Source organism: Carassius auratus, chromosome 16 (genome assembly GCF_003368295.1).
Source record: "Carassius auratus strain Wakin chromosome 16, ASM336829v1, whole genome shotgun sequence".
Classification (NCBI taxonomy): Eukaryota; Metazoa; Chordata; class Actinopteri; order Cypriniformes; family Cyprinidae; genus Carassius; species Carassius auratus.
The window spans coordinates 19,352,758-19,373,077 of record NC_039258.1 but is presented as its reverse complement, the minus strand read 5'-3'; the positions used below and the strand labels follow the sequence as shown (position 1 = coordinate 19,373,077).

General features: G+C 36.5%; 2 protein-coding genes across 2 annotated transcripts; both read left to right on the top strand.

Moving 5' to 3' along the window:
• Positions 1-411: 411 nt before the first annotated feature.
• Positions 412-14,247, top strand: trim46a (tripartite motif containing 46a). Its single transcript, XM_026284671.1, has 12 exons — positions 412-775; positions 2,700-2,955; positions 3,895-4,045; positions 6,630-6,828; positions 7,635-7,781; positions 8,044-8,139; positions 8,721-8,974; positions 9,174-9,295; positions 9,394-9,741; positions 10,947-11,176; positions 11,908-11,975; positions 12,591-14,247. Exons 1-12 carry the CDS (start codon positions 716-718, stop codon positions 12,979-12,981), a joined length of 2,322 nt encoding a protein of 773 aa, XP_026140456.1. The 5' UTR covers positions 412-715; the 3' UTR covers positions 12,982-14,247.
• Positions 14,248-16,623: 2,376 nt separating this feature from the next.
• Positions 16,624-19,932, top strand: si:dkey-247k7.2 (uncharacterized). Its single transcript, XM_026284669.1, has 4 exons — positions 16,624-16,651; positions 18,193-18,313; positions 18,475-18,602; positions 19,556-19,932. Exons 2-4 carry the CDS (start codon positions 18,244-18,246, stop codon positions 19,685-19,687), a joined length of 330 nt encoding a protein of 109 aa, XP_026140454.1. The 5' UTR covers positions 16,624-16,651; positions 18,193-18,243; the 3' UTR covers positions 19,688-19,932.
• Positions 19,933-20,320: the final 388 nt, after the last annotated feature.

Here is a 20,320-nt window from a genome sequence, read left to right as displayed (position 1 = left end):
AAAAACCGTTCCAAGAGCGACCCGAGCTCCTCCACAACACTAGCGCCATCTAGCGGGCAGAAGCGAGTACAACATCCAGTCAAATACAATGAATGGAGAAATATTTTTATTATATTTATTTATTATATTTATTATATACATTTGTCCCTGGAATTGATTTTTCGTGGGTAGCCTTTTAGCCTTTAGAAGACAATTGTCTTGAAACACTTACAAACGTGTACATGCATATATTTAACAACTATGAGATCAAAAGCAAAATACACACTTTAAAAATAATTTATTATATTATATTATATTATATTATATTATATTATATTATATTATATTATATTATATTATCATTGCCTGTTATATTGCTCCTCCTGACTGTGCGCGCGCCTCAGCATCCCTGCGCATGCTCTGTAGTGATCTCCCCCCGAGCATCTCACAACATCCATCGACTACATGGATGGCTCGACATCCGTCAGAACAGACCACAGCAAGCACTGTTGGAAACCCCCCCAAATCAAAATGGACTGCGTTAAATTTGACCTCTCAGATATATATTATGCACAGTTAATATCCTTATAATTTCAGTCGCAGGTACCATTATTTCGAGGTGTCCTGGTCTTATTAAGCTGCTAGTTGTTTTTGATGGTTCTATAAATAGAAAAGGTCGCTCGCCAGTAGCATTATTTCATTTGTTATAATTTTATCCTCCGGCATAGTTCCAGCGATGGCAGACGCGGAGCTGCAAACCTTTACATCCATCATGGACGCTCTCGTGCGCATCAGCGTAAGTAGATACATTTGCATCGTCAAAACCACATATTTGCACATTATTCGGCATTTGCATGTGGTTGTTATTTAACACGCGAACGCACGCAATCTTTCTAAGAATTGGGACATTTTAGTGTTTTTCATAACCAAATAGAAAATAGCGTTAAAATAAATAAAAACCTCATTCTTTATTGAGAGCATGCATATCCTTTCCTCGGAATGTAGGGAAAACACCTGTAAGCAGAAACCGAGTAGCTGTAGGCTATTTTTCATCCTTTTCTTTTTACTGATTTGCCTCTGGTGTTATATCCTATGATGCATTTGCTTTCTCTCGTCGAGGCCTGATATATAACAGAACAGCACGCGTATTTATTTCACCGTTCATTCAATACTGAATACCGCTGTATTTGTCTACCTGAGAATCGTGTTGACGCTTATCAAACTTGTATACAACAGATCGGTTGATCTAATGACTTGAAGGAAAAATAGAGAAGGCTTTTTAAATCCAAGAAAAGGTGAAAAGCCTTATCAGCGTCGATCGAGAGGATGCATGGTTGCCATAGAGACGGGATGTGAGACCGCGGGGGCCTCGAGAGATACGACTGCGTGAGGTGCACGTGGGATAAAGACGGATAGGCGAATTTAATTATTTGAATGGTATATTGACTAAATTAAATGTAAAAGCTGTCAGCTGTGGGAGAAATGGCTTTAAAATAACCACAAATTGATTTGCTGGTCTCTCGGGCTGATTTAGTAGGTTTTATGGCAGGCAGGTCAAGATCATCTTGCTAACCAGTTAAATGAGCTAAGCACCTGTCTGTTAGGACGAGTGTGTCAGCATTTTCTTTGCAAAAATACGAACAAAACAAAGGCACAAGACGTACAGTAGCTAGTAGTGAACAACTATAATTGAATTAAGAACAATCATAATGACGTTTTCCAGCAGAAATTACAATGTTAAACATCATTTTTTAAATTAGGTGGACTGACAGCTTCAATAAAAGCACAGCCCATCAGTTAACAAACACAGAGCTCACACAGTAAGTCTGCCTTTGAAGTTATTATTCAAAACCAGTTCCCATGTAAAGAAAATTAATCTTCTTCTTCTTCTTCAAGATCTCTTATGAATTCTTTCATTTAGATTCCATGGTGTATAATTTTATTATGGTTGTTTTCTTGTTGTTGTATTGTAAAAAGCGCTATACAAATAAACTTGAATTGTTTTCTGGGTGTGATCAACTTGGAATTATAATCTATTAAGTTAATACCAAATATGAAGCTCAGGTTGGAATGTAAATAATCAAGATTTCTGTAACCTTGATCTTCAGATGCCAGTATCAAGTTTTTCCAGTTTGAGGAGTGAAATGTTTGAGTTGCATTTGCGCACTCCTCTCGGAAAGATCTAGATTACTACATTTGAACAGATTGCTCAGTCAAAAACAACTCACAAATCTTTCATTTATTTATGAATAAAATGCTGCAAATATCAACCATATTGTATGTAACTTATGATTTGAATGTTGCATGCAAGGATTTCCATTGTGACTCCAATACAGCGAAACTATCATTTGTTAAAAATAATAAGAAAAAGAAAGTGTTGACTGCGGTTTTAATAAACAATACGGCTGTTTGTGTGTGTGTTGATGTTTGATATGCAAACGTCCTGACCTTTATGAGTTCTGACTAACCTATTTCCATATTGTTTACCTTACAAGAGCCTTACAAGAAATTAACTCCAAATATAGTTTATTTAAAATCTACAGTGCTACAAAAATAAATAAATAAATAAAACCATGAAATTACACATACAACATCAAGAGTTAACTATTTTTTGCCAGGATATATGGCTTTGATCTATGTCTATAAATATCAACATAATGTTTGATTGCATGTTTTCTTCTGCTAATTGTTTATTTAACTCTGACTCTTTCTCTGTCTAGTCCAATATGAAGAGCATAGAGCGAGAGCTGCACTGTCCAGTGTGTGAGGAGATGGTGAAGCAGCCGATAGTGTTGCCTTGTATGCACAGCGTGTGTGTGCTGTGTGCGGCAGAAGTCTTGGTTCAGAGAGGATACCCTCCACCCGAACTCCCCCCAGAGCCCAACACTCCCACCTCAAGCCCCATCACACGCTCTCCCCGACAGACACGCCGGCCCCCACCCAAAACAGACCGGCTAGACCGGGTGATCAGAACAGGTTTGTATGTTCATTACCAGACACAAGATCGAAATCAAGTGGGCTGACATTTTATTAAATGGCAGTTTGGGATGCTTGATTCTGATTTGTCAATTAATAGGTAACTCAAGTATTTTTATACTGAACACTAAACTGTACACTATACCATTAAAATGTTTAGTTTGGATTTACTTACCAAGAGTACATTTATTTGATCCAAAATGCAGTAAACTTTGTAATTATAATTGTAATATATATATATATATATATATATATATATATATATATATATATATATATATATATATATATATATATATATAATGTAATTCAGTCATTATATAATATTTTTATAAATACAATATTTTTCTAAAATTATTTCTTTATTTTAATTAATTATTTGTTTAATTAAACTTTACATATTTAAAACATTCAAAACATTTAAAAAACATTTACATGTTGACAACAGCATAGTTTTGATTAATATTATTTGTAAAACAGTTTGAGTAATTACATTGCTTTTTTATTTAATTAAATCATTTGGACAAATTTAATGAAACATGACAGCATGTCAATTGAATATATTGATTTGTTATAATTATAATATTTTAAAATGATTTCATTTAATTCAACTTAATATATTTTTTCAACATGTAAAGCATTTAAATTGTAGACATAGCAGCATAGTGTTAGCTCTGCGCAGATGTTTATAATGTTACTGTATCATTCAGATGTATTGCATCTGTGCAATGCTTTGCAGGTGAGTGTGTGTTTAAATATAGCAGCCGTCGTTAAGGGCTGATTCTCAATGTGTCAGCACACAGCGGGCCTCTGGATTCTGTTCTCTTTCTGCATTGATTAGCTTTTCCTTTCTCCTTCCTGGCTTAGATTTATTGGGGCTTAAAGAAGATTTAATGTTGGAAACAGCTTTTTCGAACTGTATCTCTCTCTCTTGTGCAGTGTGTGGGACACATCCAGGACGCAGGCGTAAAGACACCCCACCTGTGATCATGCTGTTCCCCTGTCCTACTTGCAGAAAAGATGTGGAGCTGGGAGAGAGAGGGCTTGCAGACTGTCTGAGAAACCTCACGCTGGAGCGCATAGTAGAGAGGTCTCTCTCTTACTCTCTCTCTCACACGCAAACACACTTCCTCAAAATTCCTGCTACATTCAAAAAATGAATTCCAGTAACTGCGCTGTACAATGCAGAAATGTTGTTCCACTGGTTTTGAACACTTGAGATGTTCTGAACTTGCTTGCACCTATTCATAGACACATCACCAAAGAGATTGATAGTATACAGAGTACGTGGACCAAAGAAATCACTCCTGGCATGGCAAAATGAAGAAGAGAAAAGCAGACAGAGATAGAAAAATATTTAGTTTCTTCCTTACAGTAAAGAGCATGCATGGCTGCCATTCTGAACTCGACCAAAAAAGAAAGCAAAAGAAAAAATATTTAACTCAAAAATGAAAATTCAACATTCAAACCCTGCATAACTTTCCTTCCTCCATGGAACACAAATTAGAAATGTTTGAAGAATATATTAACCATATAAACAGTATGTAACAACATAAAACCAGTTATGCAATTTATTCCAGCTATTTGGCTAAATGTGAAAAACAGCCTGAAATGTTGTCACTATTCTATGTACATTATATCAGCATCTTTTAAAATATGATGCATTTAGCTGCAACACAGTAAAACAGCAAACAGTTGTTTGTCATTGTAACATTGTGATGTCAATGTAATGTGACCAATTATTATTTTTATTGTTCTGATGTTTTAGTTAAATCATGGCCCCTATTGTGCTACATTAAAATTGAAATACATTAAAATAATTAATTAGTATAGCGCGGCCACGATTTCATTAAAATGAAGAAAAAAGAGTATAACATGGGCACAGATTAATAAACAGTGATGGGAATAACGGCGTTATAAATAACGGCGTTACTAACGGCATTACTTTTTCCAGTAACGAGTAATCTAATTGATTACTCTTCTCATCTTAATAACGCCGTTACCGTTACTGCCAAAAAATGCGGCGCGTTACTATGAATGATGATGAAGCTGTTTTTTTTTTTATTCATCAGACCAACTAGATCTCTGAGCGAGAGGCAAATACTTTTTTTTACTGTTCTTCCTTGGTTAGTGGGCAGAGCACGAGACAAGCGCATAAATGCTGACGATTGGCTGAGGTAGAGTAAAATTTCATTGTAAGCCAATCAGAGGTAGAGTTGGGCGGGTTTTCGAAAGCACGCATAGTAGTGATGGGAATTCGGCTCTTTTGACTCAGCTCACTGAAAAGAGCCGGCTCTTTGGCTCACCAACGTCTCTTTAAATGACTTTGACTATAATATTTCAATTTTTATTACATAATTATTTAATTTCTATAGGCTAAATTTGAAAAAAATAGAGTTGGCTCTTCAGATATGCGAGCCAGCTCCCGAAGTTCAACTAAAAAAGCCGGCTCTTAGAGTCGGCTCATTCGCGAATCGCGAACGACTCATCAAAAGCTCATTCGCGAACGAGTCGATCCATCATCACTAACGCTCATTCGCGAACGACCCATCATCGGACAGGACAGGACACACAACGAACAACACAAGCCAGTCAGTCAACGAGAGACAGGTATGGCGACGAGCCCAAATAATCCAAAAGTAGCCTTCTCTAAATAGAAGTATATACATTACTTTTTCCTTCAAGAAATTAAAGAAACAATAAAAGGAAATATCAAAAGTTCCCCAAAATCTATCGTGTTATTTGCATTGATCCACTATATAAACATAATATCTACATACATGCCATTTGATTGGAGGCTAGTCTCACTTTGTCCCACAGCAACTTTTTTTTTAGATGTGTGTACAATGTTTCATGTTTCTGTTAATAATGTATTGTATTAAGTGTCCATTTCATTATAATATTCAGATTTATCATAAATAATTGAACATGCACATGTATTTTAAGTTCCTTTAAAGAGGGGTAGAGGTGGGGTCACGTTTGAGCATTTAAAATTTAATTTTACTTGAAAGTAACGCAATAGTTACTTTCTTAAGTAACTAGTTACTTTAAAAATTTGTAACTGAGTTACTAATTTAGTTACTTTTTGGAAGAAGTAACTAGTAACTGTAACTAATTACTTTTTAAAAGTAACTTGCCCAACACTGTTAATAAATCCTGTGAACTTTTCTTTAATCATAGCAACAAGATCTGTTTTTTCTTCCACATGTCATGCGTGGAGCTTCGTATATGACTGATCGAGTCTGGCACAAGATGTGCTAAGGAATGTAAAAACGAAACGAAACATTAAAAAGACATTTAAAACATGTATGTTAGCCTGTTCAATGATTCAAATAAGGACATGATTTTCCTTTTAACATCTATAATAAAAATCTAATGATATGTAATATATTAATCTTTTATTTCACATCGAGGGTGAACACTTGAGGGTTGAACATCTGTTAGAAAACTGGGGATCTGGATGCTTTGGGCAGCTGAGATGCATCTATATTATAAAATACACCACCCTCACACATATGCTATAATCTATGTGCACATACAAATATATAATACAATTAAACAAGCATGCATACATGTAACCCAAGCCATACGTGTTTACTTTCCAGATTAGCCTGATGCTATTCTTATCGAATGCGCAGTAGATGACTGGTGTCTTTCTTTGTTCACGTGTGCAGGTTCAGACACGCAGTGAGTCTCGGCAGCATGGCAGTCATGTGTCAGTTCTGCAAGCCTCCTCAGGCTCTGGAGGCCACCAAAGGCTGCGCTGACTGCAGGTCCAACTTCTGTAACGAGTGCTTCAAGCTGTACCACCCCTGGGGCACACCGCGAGCCCAACACGAACACATCCTGCCCACACACAACTTCAGACCCAAGGTAAAAGCACACAGGGTCATTCTGAGAGAGGATCAACACCATCATAAAGAGAGAGAATCTTTGAGTCCTCATAAATTCCTGTTTTGAGATTTAGGTTCCCCTGATGTCAACAGTGATGCATTAAATTCACGAAAAGTGAGAGAACAGACATTTATAATGTTAAAAAGATTAGTATATCTAATAAATGCTGTTCTTTTGAACTTTGGATTTATCAAAGATACATGCAAAAATACTACTGTGTCACTGCTTAAAATATTACACAGCACAGTTGTTTTCAGCAAGAGATGTTTCTCGAGCACCAGATCAGCATATTAGTATGATTTCTGAAGGATCATGCAGTAACGGCTGCTGAAAATGCAGCTGTGCCATCACAGGAATAAATCTTATTTTAAAATATATTAAAAAATAATATAAAAAATGTTATTTTAAGTTGTAATAATATTTCACAATATTACTGTATATTTAAAACATAAGTGCAACATAAAAGCCTTCTTTCAAAAACAATAATAATAATAATAATAATAATAATAATAATAATAAAATCTTACTGTCCCACAACTGTATTTTGTATTATTTTTATTTCTTTTTTCAGTGGATTCTTTTGTCTATTTTTATCTATTATCTTTTATCTATTTTTATCTATTTTAAACGTAATCCCATGCAAATAATATTCAAATATTGTCCTTTTCCGCAGTAATCAACACAGATGATTTTTGATAAACTATTATGGTCTCAAAAGTTCCTCTTGAACTTGTTCCTTGCCCATTTCTCTTCCTTCTCTTGCGTTCTTCCTCTCTCACTTGCAGGTATTAGTGTGTGTGGAGCACGAGCAGGAGAGGTTGCAGTTTTACTGCAGGTCATGTCAGCGTTTGTTATGCTCACTTTGTAAACTCCGTCGAGCCCACAGTGGACACAAAATCATGCCTATTGCGCTGGCTTATCAAACTCTAAAGGTATTCATTCCTGTTTTTAATCATTATGTGCTCTATAGGCATTAGACTATAAACATTATAATTAATGCCCAACATTCCCTTCTTTCCTGTATAAAATGGTTATTTGGGCTAATCTTTCTAAGCTCTAGCCCTGCAATGCTCTGAATGATCAAGGGCAGAGAGAAGAGGAATTCCTCTCAATGACCAGGCAGCTCTAGCAGAAGCTCTACAGTGTTGTTAGTGCTTAATGTAACTCATAATTCTCCATGTTGGGAAATCACAGGAGAAGATCACCAAGGAGATGAACTACATCTTGGCCAATCAGGAGTCTGTTCAGGCACAGATCACCCAAGTAGAGAGCGGCATCGCTCAGACTGAGGTACACAATTATACTTTTAGTGTTTGTGAGACACCTGTTCATTTCAGGGTATCACAGTAGTGTGGAGTGAGGAGTGATTTTTCCAGTCAAAATAAAAGAATAATGGAACTTTTGAAGTTTTGAAGTTAATTTATAAAGAAAATCTACTTTGTTCTGTTTCTTCATGTCATTCCAGACAGACTGGATGATGATCAGATCAGATCTCTGTGTGCAGCACTGGCTGTTGTCAGAGAAATCTCACTGGATTATAACAGTTAATGGCAAAATTAATGTTTGGAAGTGTAAACTAATATTTCCTATTGATACACTACAGCAAAAGATAAAAACAACTTACTTAAAACCATTTTTTAGCTGGTGAAAATACTAGTTTTCTAATAATTTATATGTATGTCTATGTCTGTGCATGTGTGTGATTGTGGCCAAATGATTGTGGCCAAATGTGCATGGCCAAGGTTCATTGTGAAAATTTAAGAAAATATATAAATAGTTAATTAAAATGTCTGTTTTTATTGTTGTTATTATTATTGAGACTGCTGTCCTGTTACTGCTGTCCTGTTAACTCTCCGTACCTCTGTGTTCAGGTGAACAGCGCAGTGGCTAAGGAGCAGCTGAATCAGTGTGTGAATGAATTGCGCGGTGTCCTGGCAGAGCGTCAGGGGGCCTTGGCCATGTTTCTGGAGGGGGCTCGTGCGCAGCGAGCAGGAACTCTGAATGCACAGCTCTCCGAAAAACAGAGTCTTTTGGAAAACGCAGGGCTGCTCACATACACTCAAGAGCTGCTTAAGGAAACTGACCAGTCGTGCTTCGTGCAGGCCGCCAGAGTCACGCACAGCAGGTTAGAGTGTATGTTTGTGGGTGTGGATGGCTGTGATTGTGCCAATCTGGCTATTTATGGAATACAAATCCCACAACAGCCTTTTGTGTGGTTCCATAGAAACATTTCAAAGTACACAACATAAATGTGGGAATATTATGTTACACACAATCACTTGGTATACAGAAAGGTTGATATTTATCCCTTTTTTTCTCCTCAGACTGGTAAAAGCAATAGAAAATCTACAGCATTTCTCTCTATCTGCTGATTCCTCGTTCCGACACTTTCAGATGGACGTCTCCAGAGAACTCAAAACGCTCAGCAGCATGGACTTTATACAAGGTTTTCATAAAAATTGTCTTTTCTATGTCAAATATAATAATTAAATGCACATGCATTTGTAATTGCATTTAATCCCACCCCTTCTGTTCCATCTGCAGCCCCATTGGCTCCTGTGATTGATACTCAAAAGACCTTGGCCTATGACCAGCTGTATTTGTGCTGGCGCCTCCCACAGGACTCCGCCCCCGCCTGGCACTACTCAGTGGAGTATCAGAGGAAAGTGGGCGGAGCTGGAGCATTGTGGGGCAGAGTCTTGTCTGAAGGAAGCTCAGGAAGTAATGGCACACACTGTTCATGGCAGCGTCTGGATGATGTGGGCGGGACCAGTGCAGTGATTGACAAGCTAGAGATGGACAGTGTGTACGTCCTGAGGGTTCGAGGCTGTAATAAAGCAGGGTTTGGAGAGTACAGTGAGGAGGTGTATCTACACACACCTCCTGCACCGGGTAAGATGCACAAATATACAAGCACACTTCAGTCTGGACCACTTCAAAATATCAGAGACACATTTATTTTTCTCCAGCTCTCAAGTTCATTGCATTATTGAATGTTTCATTTTTATTTTGGATCTTTTCCACTCATTCTACTTCTTCGACTTGCAATTTACATTGTCTGTCATCCACTTGTTTTTCTTGTCTATCCATCCATTTAAAGATTCATTGATGTTTTTCTCTATCATGCATTCACTTACTGGTATCCATTAATTATCCATCCATTCTCCATGTATTCATCCATCAATGTATTCATTCATTGATTTATTGATTCGTTCACGTGTGTTTTTTGTTCATTTTTGTTTATTCACGTGACATCTATCCATCTATATAAATTATTCGTTCATTTATTGAATGATTCATTTGTTTATATCAATTCATTCTTTCATCCTCCATTTATTCATCCTACCATGAAATATATGTCTGTTTATTCACTCACTTGTTCAACCATCCATACAGGTTCATTGTCTATCCGTTTTATTGATCCTTTGATGTATCTTCTATCTATCCATCCATGCATTCATTCACTGATTCATTAATTCTTCTGTTTGTTCATTTGTTTGCTTGTTTATCCATCTGTATCAACTCATCTGTCATTTGTTGGCTCATCCATCCATCCATCCATCCATCCATCCATCCATCCATCCATCCCACAATTCTGTCAACCTGAAACTGATCTTCTTGTGCTATTAGAGGTCTATTACATTCTTTTTCATTTTCTCTCATACAATTATTCTGTTGCTTATCAGTAGTATATTTCTACACTCTTTGACATGTTTTTATTTTTGCTCTTCTCTCTGTATTATTTCTCCTGATGTTTCCTGTTATTCTCCACCTTCGTTGCTCCTGTTATCTCTGCTGTTTCTTTGACTTGTATTCCTGTTTTACTGGAATATATCAGCTGCTTGATCTCCTCTGAATCCTAAAGTCCTTGAATATGTACAATATTCCTGCTGTCCTCTTTGTTTCCCTCTTTTCTCCAAATTTCCAACCCCATTTCTTGCCTTTATTGGTTATCCATATATACCCTCCTCTCTCCGTCTCTTAATTATGTGCTCACTCCTTCATCCTCTTTTTGTTTGTGTTCTGCTCCTTATGACCTGGCCTTTCCATCCCTCTCCTCTCCTCCTGTACATTTCTCCTGCATACCTCAATCTCAGTGTTGTCGTTCTGCCTGGATTCCCGCTGGGGCCTACATGCGGAGCGGGTGGCACTGGGAAAAGGGCAGACATATGCCCGCAGTGTTCCTGGAATGACTCTGTTGCAGGCTGCAGATCGGGCCCTCACCTCATGTCACCTCACCTCTGACCTCCTTGTGGCCGATGTGTCCATCACACAGGGACGACACTACTGGGCATGCTCAGTGGAGCCTGGATCCTATCTGGTTAAGGTCATCATAGACATTAGTACATTAAACTAATCAGAAGGGACTGTCAAGTCACTTATAATGTTACAAAAGTTTGTTTTCATTTTTTATGAATTTATTATTCATTTTAAATTGTATATTATTCATTTTAAATGTTAAAAAATTTACCTCGTTTGAGAGGTAGTGTAGTGTACTTTTTTTCTCTTTTTTTTTGTTGCAAAAATAGATAATATACAGTACGTTTTAAATATTGATTTTTTTCTGTTAAGTAATATGAAAAGTATGTCAAATTACTGAACTAAGTTATATTTTCAAGGATTTCATTTTGAAATGAAGATTTTTTTTCTTTGTTGTATCATATTGACACTTTTGCATTTATTTATTGTATTTATTATTGGTGGGCGGTGGTGGCGGGGGATCTAAATATTGAGAAAATTGCCTTTAAAGCTGTACAAATGAAGTCCTTAGCAATGCACATTACTAATCAAAAATTAAGTTTTGATTATAAACAGTAGGAAATTTACTTAATATCTTCATGGAACATAATATCCTAATGACTTTGGCAAAAAAGGAAAAATCTATCATTATGACCCATGCAATGCATTTTTGGTTATTGCTACAAATATACCTGTGCAACTTATGACTGGTTTTGTGGTGCAGGGTCACTTATTCAAGTTGCATTTTAGTATATTCATATGTTTTCATAAGACAAAATATATTTCAAACAGAAAAATATACATTTTATCTGTGTGTAGGTGGGAGTGGGTATTGAAGCAAAACTTCAGGAGTGGTTCCATCTTCCACAAGACATGGCAAGTCCACGGTGAGTCCATGATGATGCGCAAAACTCTGCATTTGAACACTGAAAAGCTTAAACTAACAACAACACAAAAACAATTCTTACAGTATCTGATTCAGAAGCGTCAGGTTGTCATAGCAAAGTCAGAATTTCCTCCTCTTCAAGGTCCATGAAACGATCATCCATAAAATGTGTTTGTTCTGTTGTAAGTAATCTTAAAGATTCCTAAATGCATCTACTTTCGGACCCCCAAATAAAATGCTAGATACACACAGCATCTCCCTGACATGTCTGCTTCAACACTAACAGCGGTTACTGAAACCACGCCTTCTTTCTTTGCCATGAACATTTGGGCTACATAACACAAATATTTCCACAGAGTGACGTACATATGTGGGGGCGTGTTTAAACAAGGGGTTTTAGGGGGCGTGGCAGAGTCTTAACTTTGATAAAGAATACCTCTTTGGATTTCAGACTTTAGTCTTTGCAACTTTACAGATCTTCTTTATGCACCAAGAGTTTGTAATACTCCAAAGAGAAAGGAAACATTGAAATCGCATCATATGACCCCTTTAAGATGACTTACCTAGGCTATATTTTTGATGATTTAAGTTTTTTTCCTTCCATTATTTACCGTAGGTACGATCCAGACAGTGGTCATGACAGTGGCGCAGAGGACGCCCAGGACAGTGCTCCTCCATTCTGTTTCCTCACAATGGGCATGGGCAAGATCTTACTACCCAAGTGTGGGGCGTCTAACACTTCTAGTGGCCCGCTCACTGCCCCCTTACCACCTCGCCTTGGACTGTGTCTGGACTTCGAGAAAGGGCGGCTGACTTTTTATGATGCGCACTCTTTGCGAGTGCTGTGGGAGGGGTCTGTTGATTGCTCCGCCCCTGTTTGCCCAGCGTTCTGTTTCATTGGGGGAGGTGCTCTGCAGCTGCAAGAGCTTATAGCCAATCACAGTACAGAACAGAACCCACCAAGAAGAGTGACCATCCAAACACGTGCCACAGACACGGGTCACTAAACCGTCTGATCGCTTTGAAACAAGTCAAATCAGCACCTTTAAGCAAATCTTCTTTTATCGTTTTCTATCAACTTTGTTTACCTGCTTATTTCGTAGCTAATGATGCAATGACTAATGATATTTTATATTAAGATTCATTTAGTTTCTAAGGATAGACATTGAAAAGTGGTCATGGATGCTAACGACCTTTAGCATGCTAACAACATGTAGGTCAATTTTAAATAACAAGGAATCGATCGTTTTTATGGCCACAAAATCAAAAAATTAAATCAGGTATGGTTCAGGTTCACTCATGACACAAAGCAAATGGTTCCTTGCTATTTACAAACTCATTCTCCAGCATTGTTAGCATGCAAACCGCATAAATAGGGTGTGCTAATAGTTAGTAAACATCTTGATTTGTTCATTAACAATGTATGTGCTCTACAGAAATGGAACAATGCCTTGAAATGTGATCACACTGCAATTCAAATCCATTTGAGACAGTTTATGGCTGTCCTGTTTATCAGTTTCATGTTTCTAAGTATTTCCCAATGTCTTTGAATTGTCTTGCTACTTTGAGGCTCAACCAAGATGCGAAGCCTTTGGTTGGACATGTTGTATTGGTGTCAGTACACGTCCTGTGCATAGAGACCTTGTCTGTTTGGTTTGTTTGGGCCAAAACAGGGCTGATGGATGCCTTCAGTAAGCGAAACTAAAAGAACAACCGTGTAATGAAAAGAACCTGCTTTTGTGAGATCTCTACAGGTGCCTGCTCTAGTGTTACACAACCGACTCTCCCATTTGAATGTCCTAAATAATAATCTCCAAAACACAACAAGACACACCCCATACTTTTTTTTTTTCATAATCATGACTGCTATGGTTATGTCTTTTTCATTTGCAGAATGGGTATGATGACAACAATTTAGCGGGCAAAGTTTAATTTCAGAAATGGATGCTGCTTATGACCGTGCAACTGTCAGTCATTAGAGTGTGTTGTTAATGGGGAATTTCTGAATTGTATACAGAATGTCAGTTGTATTTATTGTGTGTGTGTGTGTGTGAGTGAGTGTGCGATATGTTATTGCAATAAAGACAGTTGCTGAAAGCTCTGGTTTTGGCCATGTTTTCTGCTATTTGGACGCATTGTTGCAGATTCAGGTCTCATTGTGTGAATTTATATTGATGTTGAGGATATTATGTAGCATTTCTTAAACATGCTGGTCCTTTGAAAATTGGAAAAATGTTTGTAAAAGTCACAAATGGCAGAAGTGAAATAAAGCATCAACATTTCTCACTTGTATTATTTTGTATTATTTACACAAAACACACTATACATTCCACTCTGCAGCTTTTCCATTATGTTTTCTATGCAAACACATGCTAGGTGGACATGTTTCACTGTTGCGCTCACATAGACACAGTGTTCTAAGAGCTAAAGCTAAAATGAGTTAAGGTAAAAGAAATCTCTCCAAACTTCAATGCTCTACACAAAAACATCTGTGTGAACCGGTCTTGGAGGGATAGTTCAACCAAAAATGAAAATTCTGTCATTAATTACTTACCCTCATGTCGTTCCAAACCCCTAAGACCTTTGTTCATCTTCGGAGCACAAATTAAGATATTTTTTGATGAAATCCTGCAAGGATTACTATCACAAACAAGGGTCAGAAACATAGAAAGGCCATCAGTGAAATAATCTATGTGACATCCGGTTAAACTAGAAGTTTACAAAGCAGCGAAAATACTTTTTGTGCGCAAAGAAAACAATAACATAATTTATTCAACAATTCTTCCCCTCATGTTACCGTCTTCCACCATTTGGGATAGTACCCCAGAACGTAATCAGCGTTGTTTACATTTAGCATACACACGCTTTACTGAATGTAAACAATGCTGATTATGTTCTGGGGCACTCTCTGAAATGTCAGGGGATGGTTTTGTGTTCCAAAGTTGAACGAAGGTCTTAAGGGTTTGGAACGACTTAAGGGGGAGTAATTAATGACAGGATTTTTGGATGAACTAAGCCTTTTTAAGGAAGTTAACTGCAAAAACTCCCTGATTCTCTGTTTTTCTTGTTCCCTGGACCTTCCCAAGTTTAATAATTATATGTAATATTTACTACACAAAAATCCTTGATAAATAGCGGGTGAAACCTAGATGACATTGTCCTTTTTGTTTTTGGGCATTGGGGTTTCTCTCCAGACTTGATTCGGGTAAGATTCACCCATCTTTCTGCTGTTCTCCGCACAAACTGTGATCTCATTTTTTCATTAACTGTCCATCACAGGTTCATTTGTCAAAGTAATCTTTTATTTTTGTCTGCTGATTAAGAGACCTGTGAAAATGGAACAATTTGAACAGCGGTTAGCTGTATTGAGGCTGTGCTTGCTGGCTGCTGTGATCATCTCTGAACAAAGTGAGTTTAATCACTGCTCTCATTTACTTTGCTTAGCAATTAACAGCTTTTTATGCCAATTTCTGAGGTTTGCCTTTGGATATTTCTGTCTTTTATCTTTTGAAAACTGTCTTTTGCTCTCTATGCCTGGCAGAACTTCCAAACGATCTTAGTCGTATGATGACATTAGCTCCATGTACATGCAGGACACATCCAGCCGTCTGAACCTGACGAGGCCTTTGACATGATCACACTAGAGTTTGGGTGGGAACTCAGGTCTGTTAGTCTTCTCAAACAGCAGTTACCTAAACAAGGAATGTAAAATATAAAGTTAATCATGAATGAAGAGCCACCATTAAAATATCTCCTTTCTCTCTCCATCACTAGACTGGGAATGTTGCTCAGATCAGAATAAAGATGGATATTTGAATCATCGTGAGTGCATCCTATTCATCAGACATGTCATCAGAATCTTTTGATGAAACAGTCACACATACATTTTGATGTGAAAGTGAAAGAGTTTAAAAGGTCATAGATGAAGTATATAGAATGGAAAATCTTTTCTCTCTTTCACTGACTAAATACCCAGCTTAACTGGTTTCATGTAGTCTTTGTTAAGCACTTCGATGCAATCAAGTAAAGACTAAATGACAGAACAAAACAGACAAACAAATGTTTTTTTTTTCACCATAATTGTGATCATCTGTGTTACAACACAAAACAAGAAACTGTGCATCTACGTATGAGGCTGTTTGAAAGTGTAAGGCAAACATGAGTGCTACAACCACTTATTGTGACGCAAGCACATCATTGTTATACTTTACTAGCAGGTTCTTTTCATATGATGTGAATATTTGTTCAGAAAGTCCCAGCACATATTGTCAAGTTATTAAAGTGAAAGGAAAAGAATGCTTCGTGTCAGAATGCTTTGAAATGCTACGTGTCAGTCCGGTTTTTGTTTGTCCTATATAGAGGCCGACTCACCCATTTCAGTCTCTGTTTTAATGCACTGTGTTCATATACCTTTTATATTGCTTCGTGAGACCGTGCGCCTCAGTCTGAGAACATAGAGTTTTGAATAATACGCTGATTTATGGATGAATGCTGCATTATTTTCATGATGTTAATCAGGAACAAGGAAGAACATATCAACAAATCTGTGATCTCCCCTCCCACACGACTCTTTTCTCTGTATCTAATGTGGGAATGGGTGGTGATATGTAAATCACATGTCTAGTATTTCTCTCCTCGTTCAGAGCAGCAGGCAGTTTCTCTTCAGACTTGATACAGGTAAGAAGCACCTGCACACGGCTCATTTTCTCTGCAAACTATTGTTTTATGTTCTCTTAAACTATGTTTTCTGTTCTTATTTTCAATTTTCAAAGTTCTGCTCTGGTGTTCACTGCAGGCTGTAAACATTATTGCTATTACTGCTTATTTTATTAATTACATTTTAAATATGATTTTTTATCAGCTCTTTATATATTCATATGTTTTGATTTTACAATTGCATGCTGAATTAAGAAATTAATAAAATACCACTGCGCAATATCATAATTGTATTAATCCATTAATGTCAATTTTCAGATACAGAATCACAACATATCAGGTATTATAAAGTGGCACTTTCTAATAATTAATAATTTTTTTAAAATATGATTCAAATGGCTACACTGTCATCCCAGACTAGTGTGATTTCAAGTAAATGAAGAATATTTACGTATGGATAGATGAAAGACTTTATTAATATACATTACATTGATATGTATATTAATACATATACATTAATCCCTAAAATGAAAATCGTGTCATAATTTGCTCATCCTCATGTGTTTTTAGACCTGTGTGACTTCTCTTTTCTTTAAAATGCAGGATGTTAGGAAGACACTTTCAGTCACCATTCACTATCAGCAAGTGAATGGTGACTGAAATGGTCACATTGTCAAACGTCAGCTTGTTCCACTAAAGAAAGACATTCAGATGGGTCAGAAGCGATTAAGAGAAAGTAGATTTTTGGGGAGAACTATCATTTTAAATCTTTCTCTTCGCTAGTATTTACCAGAAAATGACAAGTTAGTTTTGCAGCATGTGAAAACCCACATTATGTCTTCCACTGTTGCTTGTATTTTAAGTTGAACAAAAGCTTGCACAACCGGATCGACAGCTCAAGCAATACACTTCAGTGAGCATTTAAAAAGACTGTTTGCATTCTTTACAAAATGATTGCATTGATGAAAAGATAACTGAATGAACCACTGAGAATTCAACGAGGAAATAAGGGTAAAACCAGCTTATTGTCCCCTTTTCTTATCTTTTCTGCAAACTCTAGAACTAGATTTAATGTTTTTAAATAAAACTGACTTGAGGTTTAGGTCCTGTGTATGACTGCAGATTGCTGTGGTAACCTTTAAGTTGTAACTATAGACTAAATTATAGCATGACTTAAAGAGGAAATAATGGAAATAAAATTAATTTTACGATCATATAAAATCAAATATAAAAATCCCTGTATATTTTCATGCATATTAAGACCCATTTATACAGTGTAAATAAAATAAAAAATAAAGCTGAAGACAGCAAATTACTATTACCTGGAGAACATTTACTGTTAGTTTATGCATTTTTTTCTATAAACTTTAAATCTATAAACCTAAAAATAAAAATAAAAATAAATAATAATAATGTTCAAAAATGAAACAAAAATGTTCTCTTCTCTCTCTTATAAACAGAAACTTAAACACATGGACTAAAATATTTAAAATCCACATAGTGACAATATTTTCAATTCTCTCTTGTCTAAGTTACTTTAATTTCCTCTATTTTCTTTACAGTCTCTCCTCATCCGAGTCTCACAGTCTTGTTCTTGCAAAAAACCTGCAACAATGGCACAATTTGGCCACCTGATGGCAGTGTTGAGCCTATGCCTCCTGGCCGCTGTGGTGAACTGTCAACGTGAGTGTCCAATCACAGTTCTCTTTTCATTGAAGATCATACAGACTTATTATATTCTAGTCTTTTTTTTTTTTAATTCAGATATTACTGCTTTGTCGTGTCATTTAATCATGTTCACAGGGATCTAAATCTTTTGCCTTTGTTTTATTTTTCTATAATAGAGGACCCCCCCCCACCTCCTCGTCTGGGACAAGAGATCTGCACACACTACACTCAGGGTGGGACCCTTCTTCTGGATGGGCCAAAGGTCTTTGAAATGATGCTGATTGAGTTTGGACGGGCAATCCAGGTCTGTATACATGTGGTTTTCTTAAAGCGTTAGTTCATCCATAAATGAAAATTCTGTCATTAATTACTCACCCTCATGTCGTTCCAAACCTGGAAGACCTTTGTTCATCTTTGGTACACAAATTAAGATATTTTTGATGAAATCTGTGAGATTTCTGACCCTGCATAGACAGCAAGGGAACTGCCACGGTCAAGGCCCAGAAAGGTAGTAAGGACATCTTTAAAATAGACCATGTGACATCAGTCATTCAACCTTAATTTTATGAAGCTAGAACGCTTTTTGTGTGACTTTTTTCCAACAAATTCTTCTCTTCCGTGTCAGTCTGCCATATGTTTATAATAGTACCACAACGCATGTGCGTGCTGCTGCCAACTAACCCATTAACTGACCCTCAATTTCTTTCTTCAACCAAACACAAAAGAAAACATTTTGAAGAATCTGGGTTACTATACAGTTGATGATCCCCACTGACTTCTATAGCATGGATTAAAACTACTGGAAGTCAATTTCTTCAAAATACCTTCTTTTGTGATCAGCAGAAGAAATAGATTCATACAGGCTTGGAATAATGAAGGGCAAGTAAAAGATGACTGCATTTGCATTTTTGGGTGAACAATCTTTTTTAATCAATTAAATACATTTTGTAATGATGTTTAGATATATAGGGATTGCTAAGGAGTCCAAGAAAAAATTGGGTAGTGGGTAGGAAAAAGACACCCTGACAAACAAATAAATATTTTCCAGTTAAAATTTTATGAGATAAACTTGAGTTAATTCATTTAAATGGAAAACTCATGTTTAATTATTTTATTGGGAAATGCATTTATTTATATATATACATACATACACACACACATATTTATAGCAAGCTGCCTTTATGGTTTAGAAAGGTTGTAGATTAAGTTTGAAAATGGATCATGTGCACCATTATTATTCTCTGTCTCTCTCTGTAGACCCTGAACCCTATGGTGACTCAACAGTGGATGGATGAAGTAGATGACGATCACGACAAACGCCTCAACATGGCGGAGTGTGCCAAACTCGTCCAGAGAGTCTCTGATTCCATCCAGAGGCCTCCACAGTAAAGAAGTCTCGTCGACTGATTGAAGTAACTTGTACTTGTGTACGGAGTACAGTATATGAAGAAAAAAAATATGATTTCACAGAAACTTAGTATGTAGGTCTGTAGCTTAATCTCATACAATAAATACTATAATGAAGGCTATCAATCATAATCTAAATAAAGCTATGTATTGTTTTATAAATTTCTTTAAAACCAGGAATTAAAGAATCTTAGTCAAAAATGAAGAAATAAAATGGTCAAAAACACAGCTGTGGTGTCCATTTTTGTGCTTTTGTACACTGTGTTTATTCAAGTTTATTTTATTAACTATACTTAAGTAAAGTTCATGTATAGTTTTAAGTATACTTTATGTAGCAGGTATACAAATATCAGCATTATAGTATACTTGTAAGTGTTCTGTTTCAATACTCCTTGGGACTAAATTGGCCCACTTTCTAGTATATAAAAGTATACTTTTTAGTATACTTCAAGTATAACAGTAGGAAACTTTGAGTTAGTTTGAGTTGAACTAGTTTACCTTTATGTCTGTAATTTGTACTGCAATTATAGGCTACTAAAAGTGAACATATATGTATAGCCTACTGATAGTTTACTTGTAAAATACTTTGTACACTTTGAAGTACAGTTTCAGTAA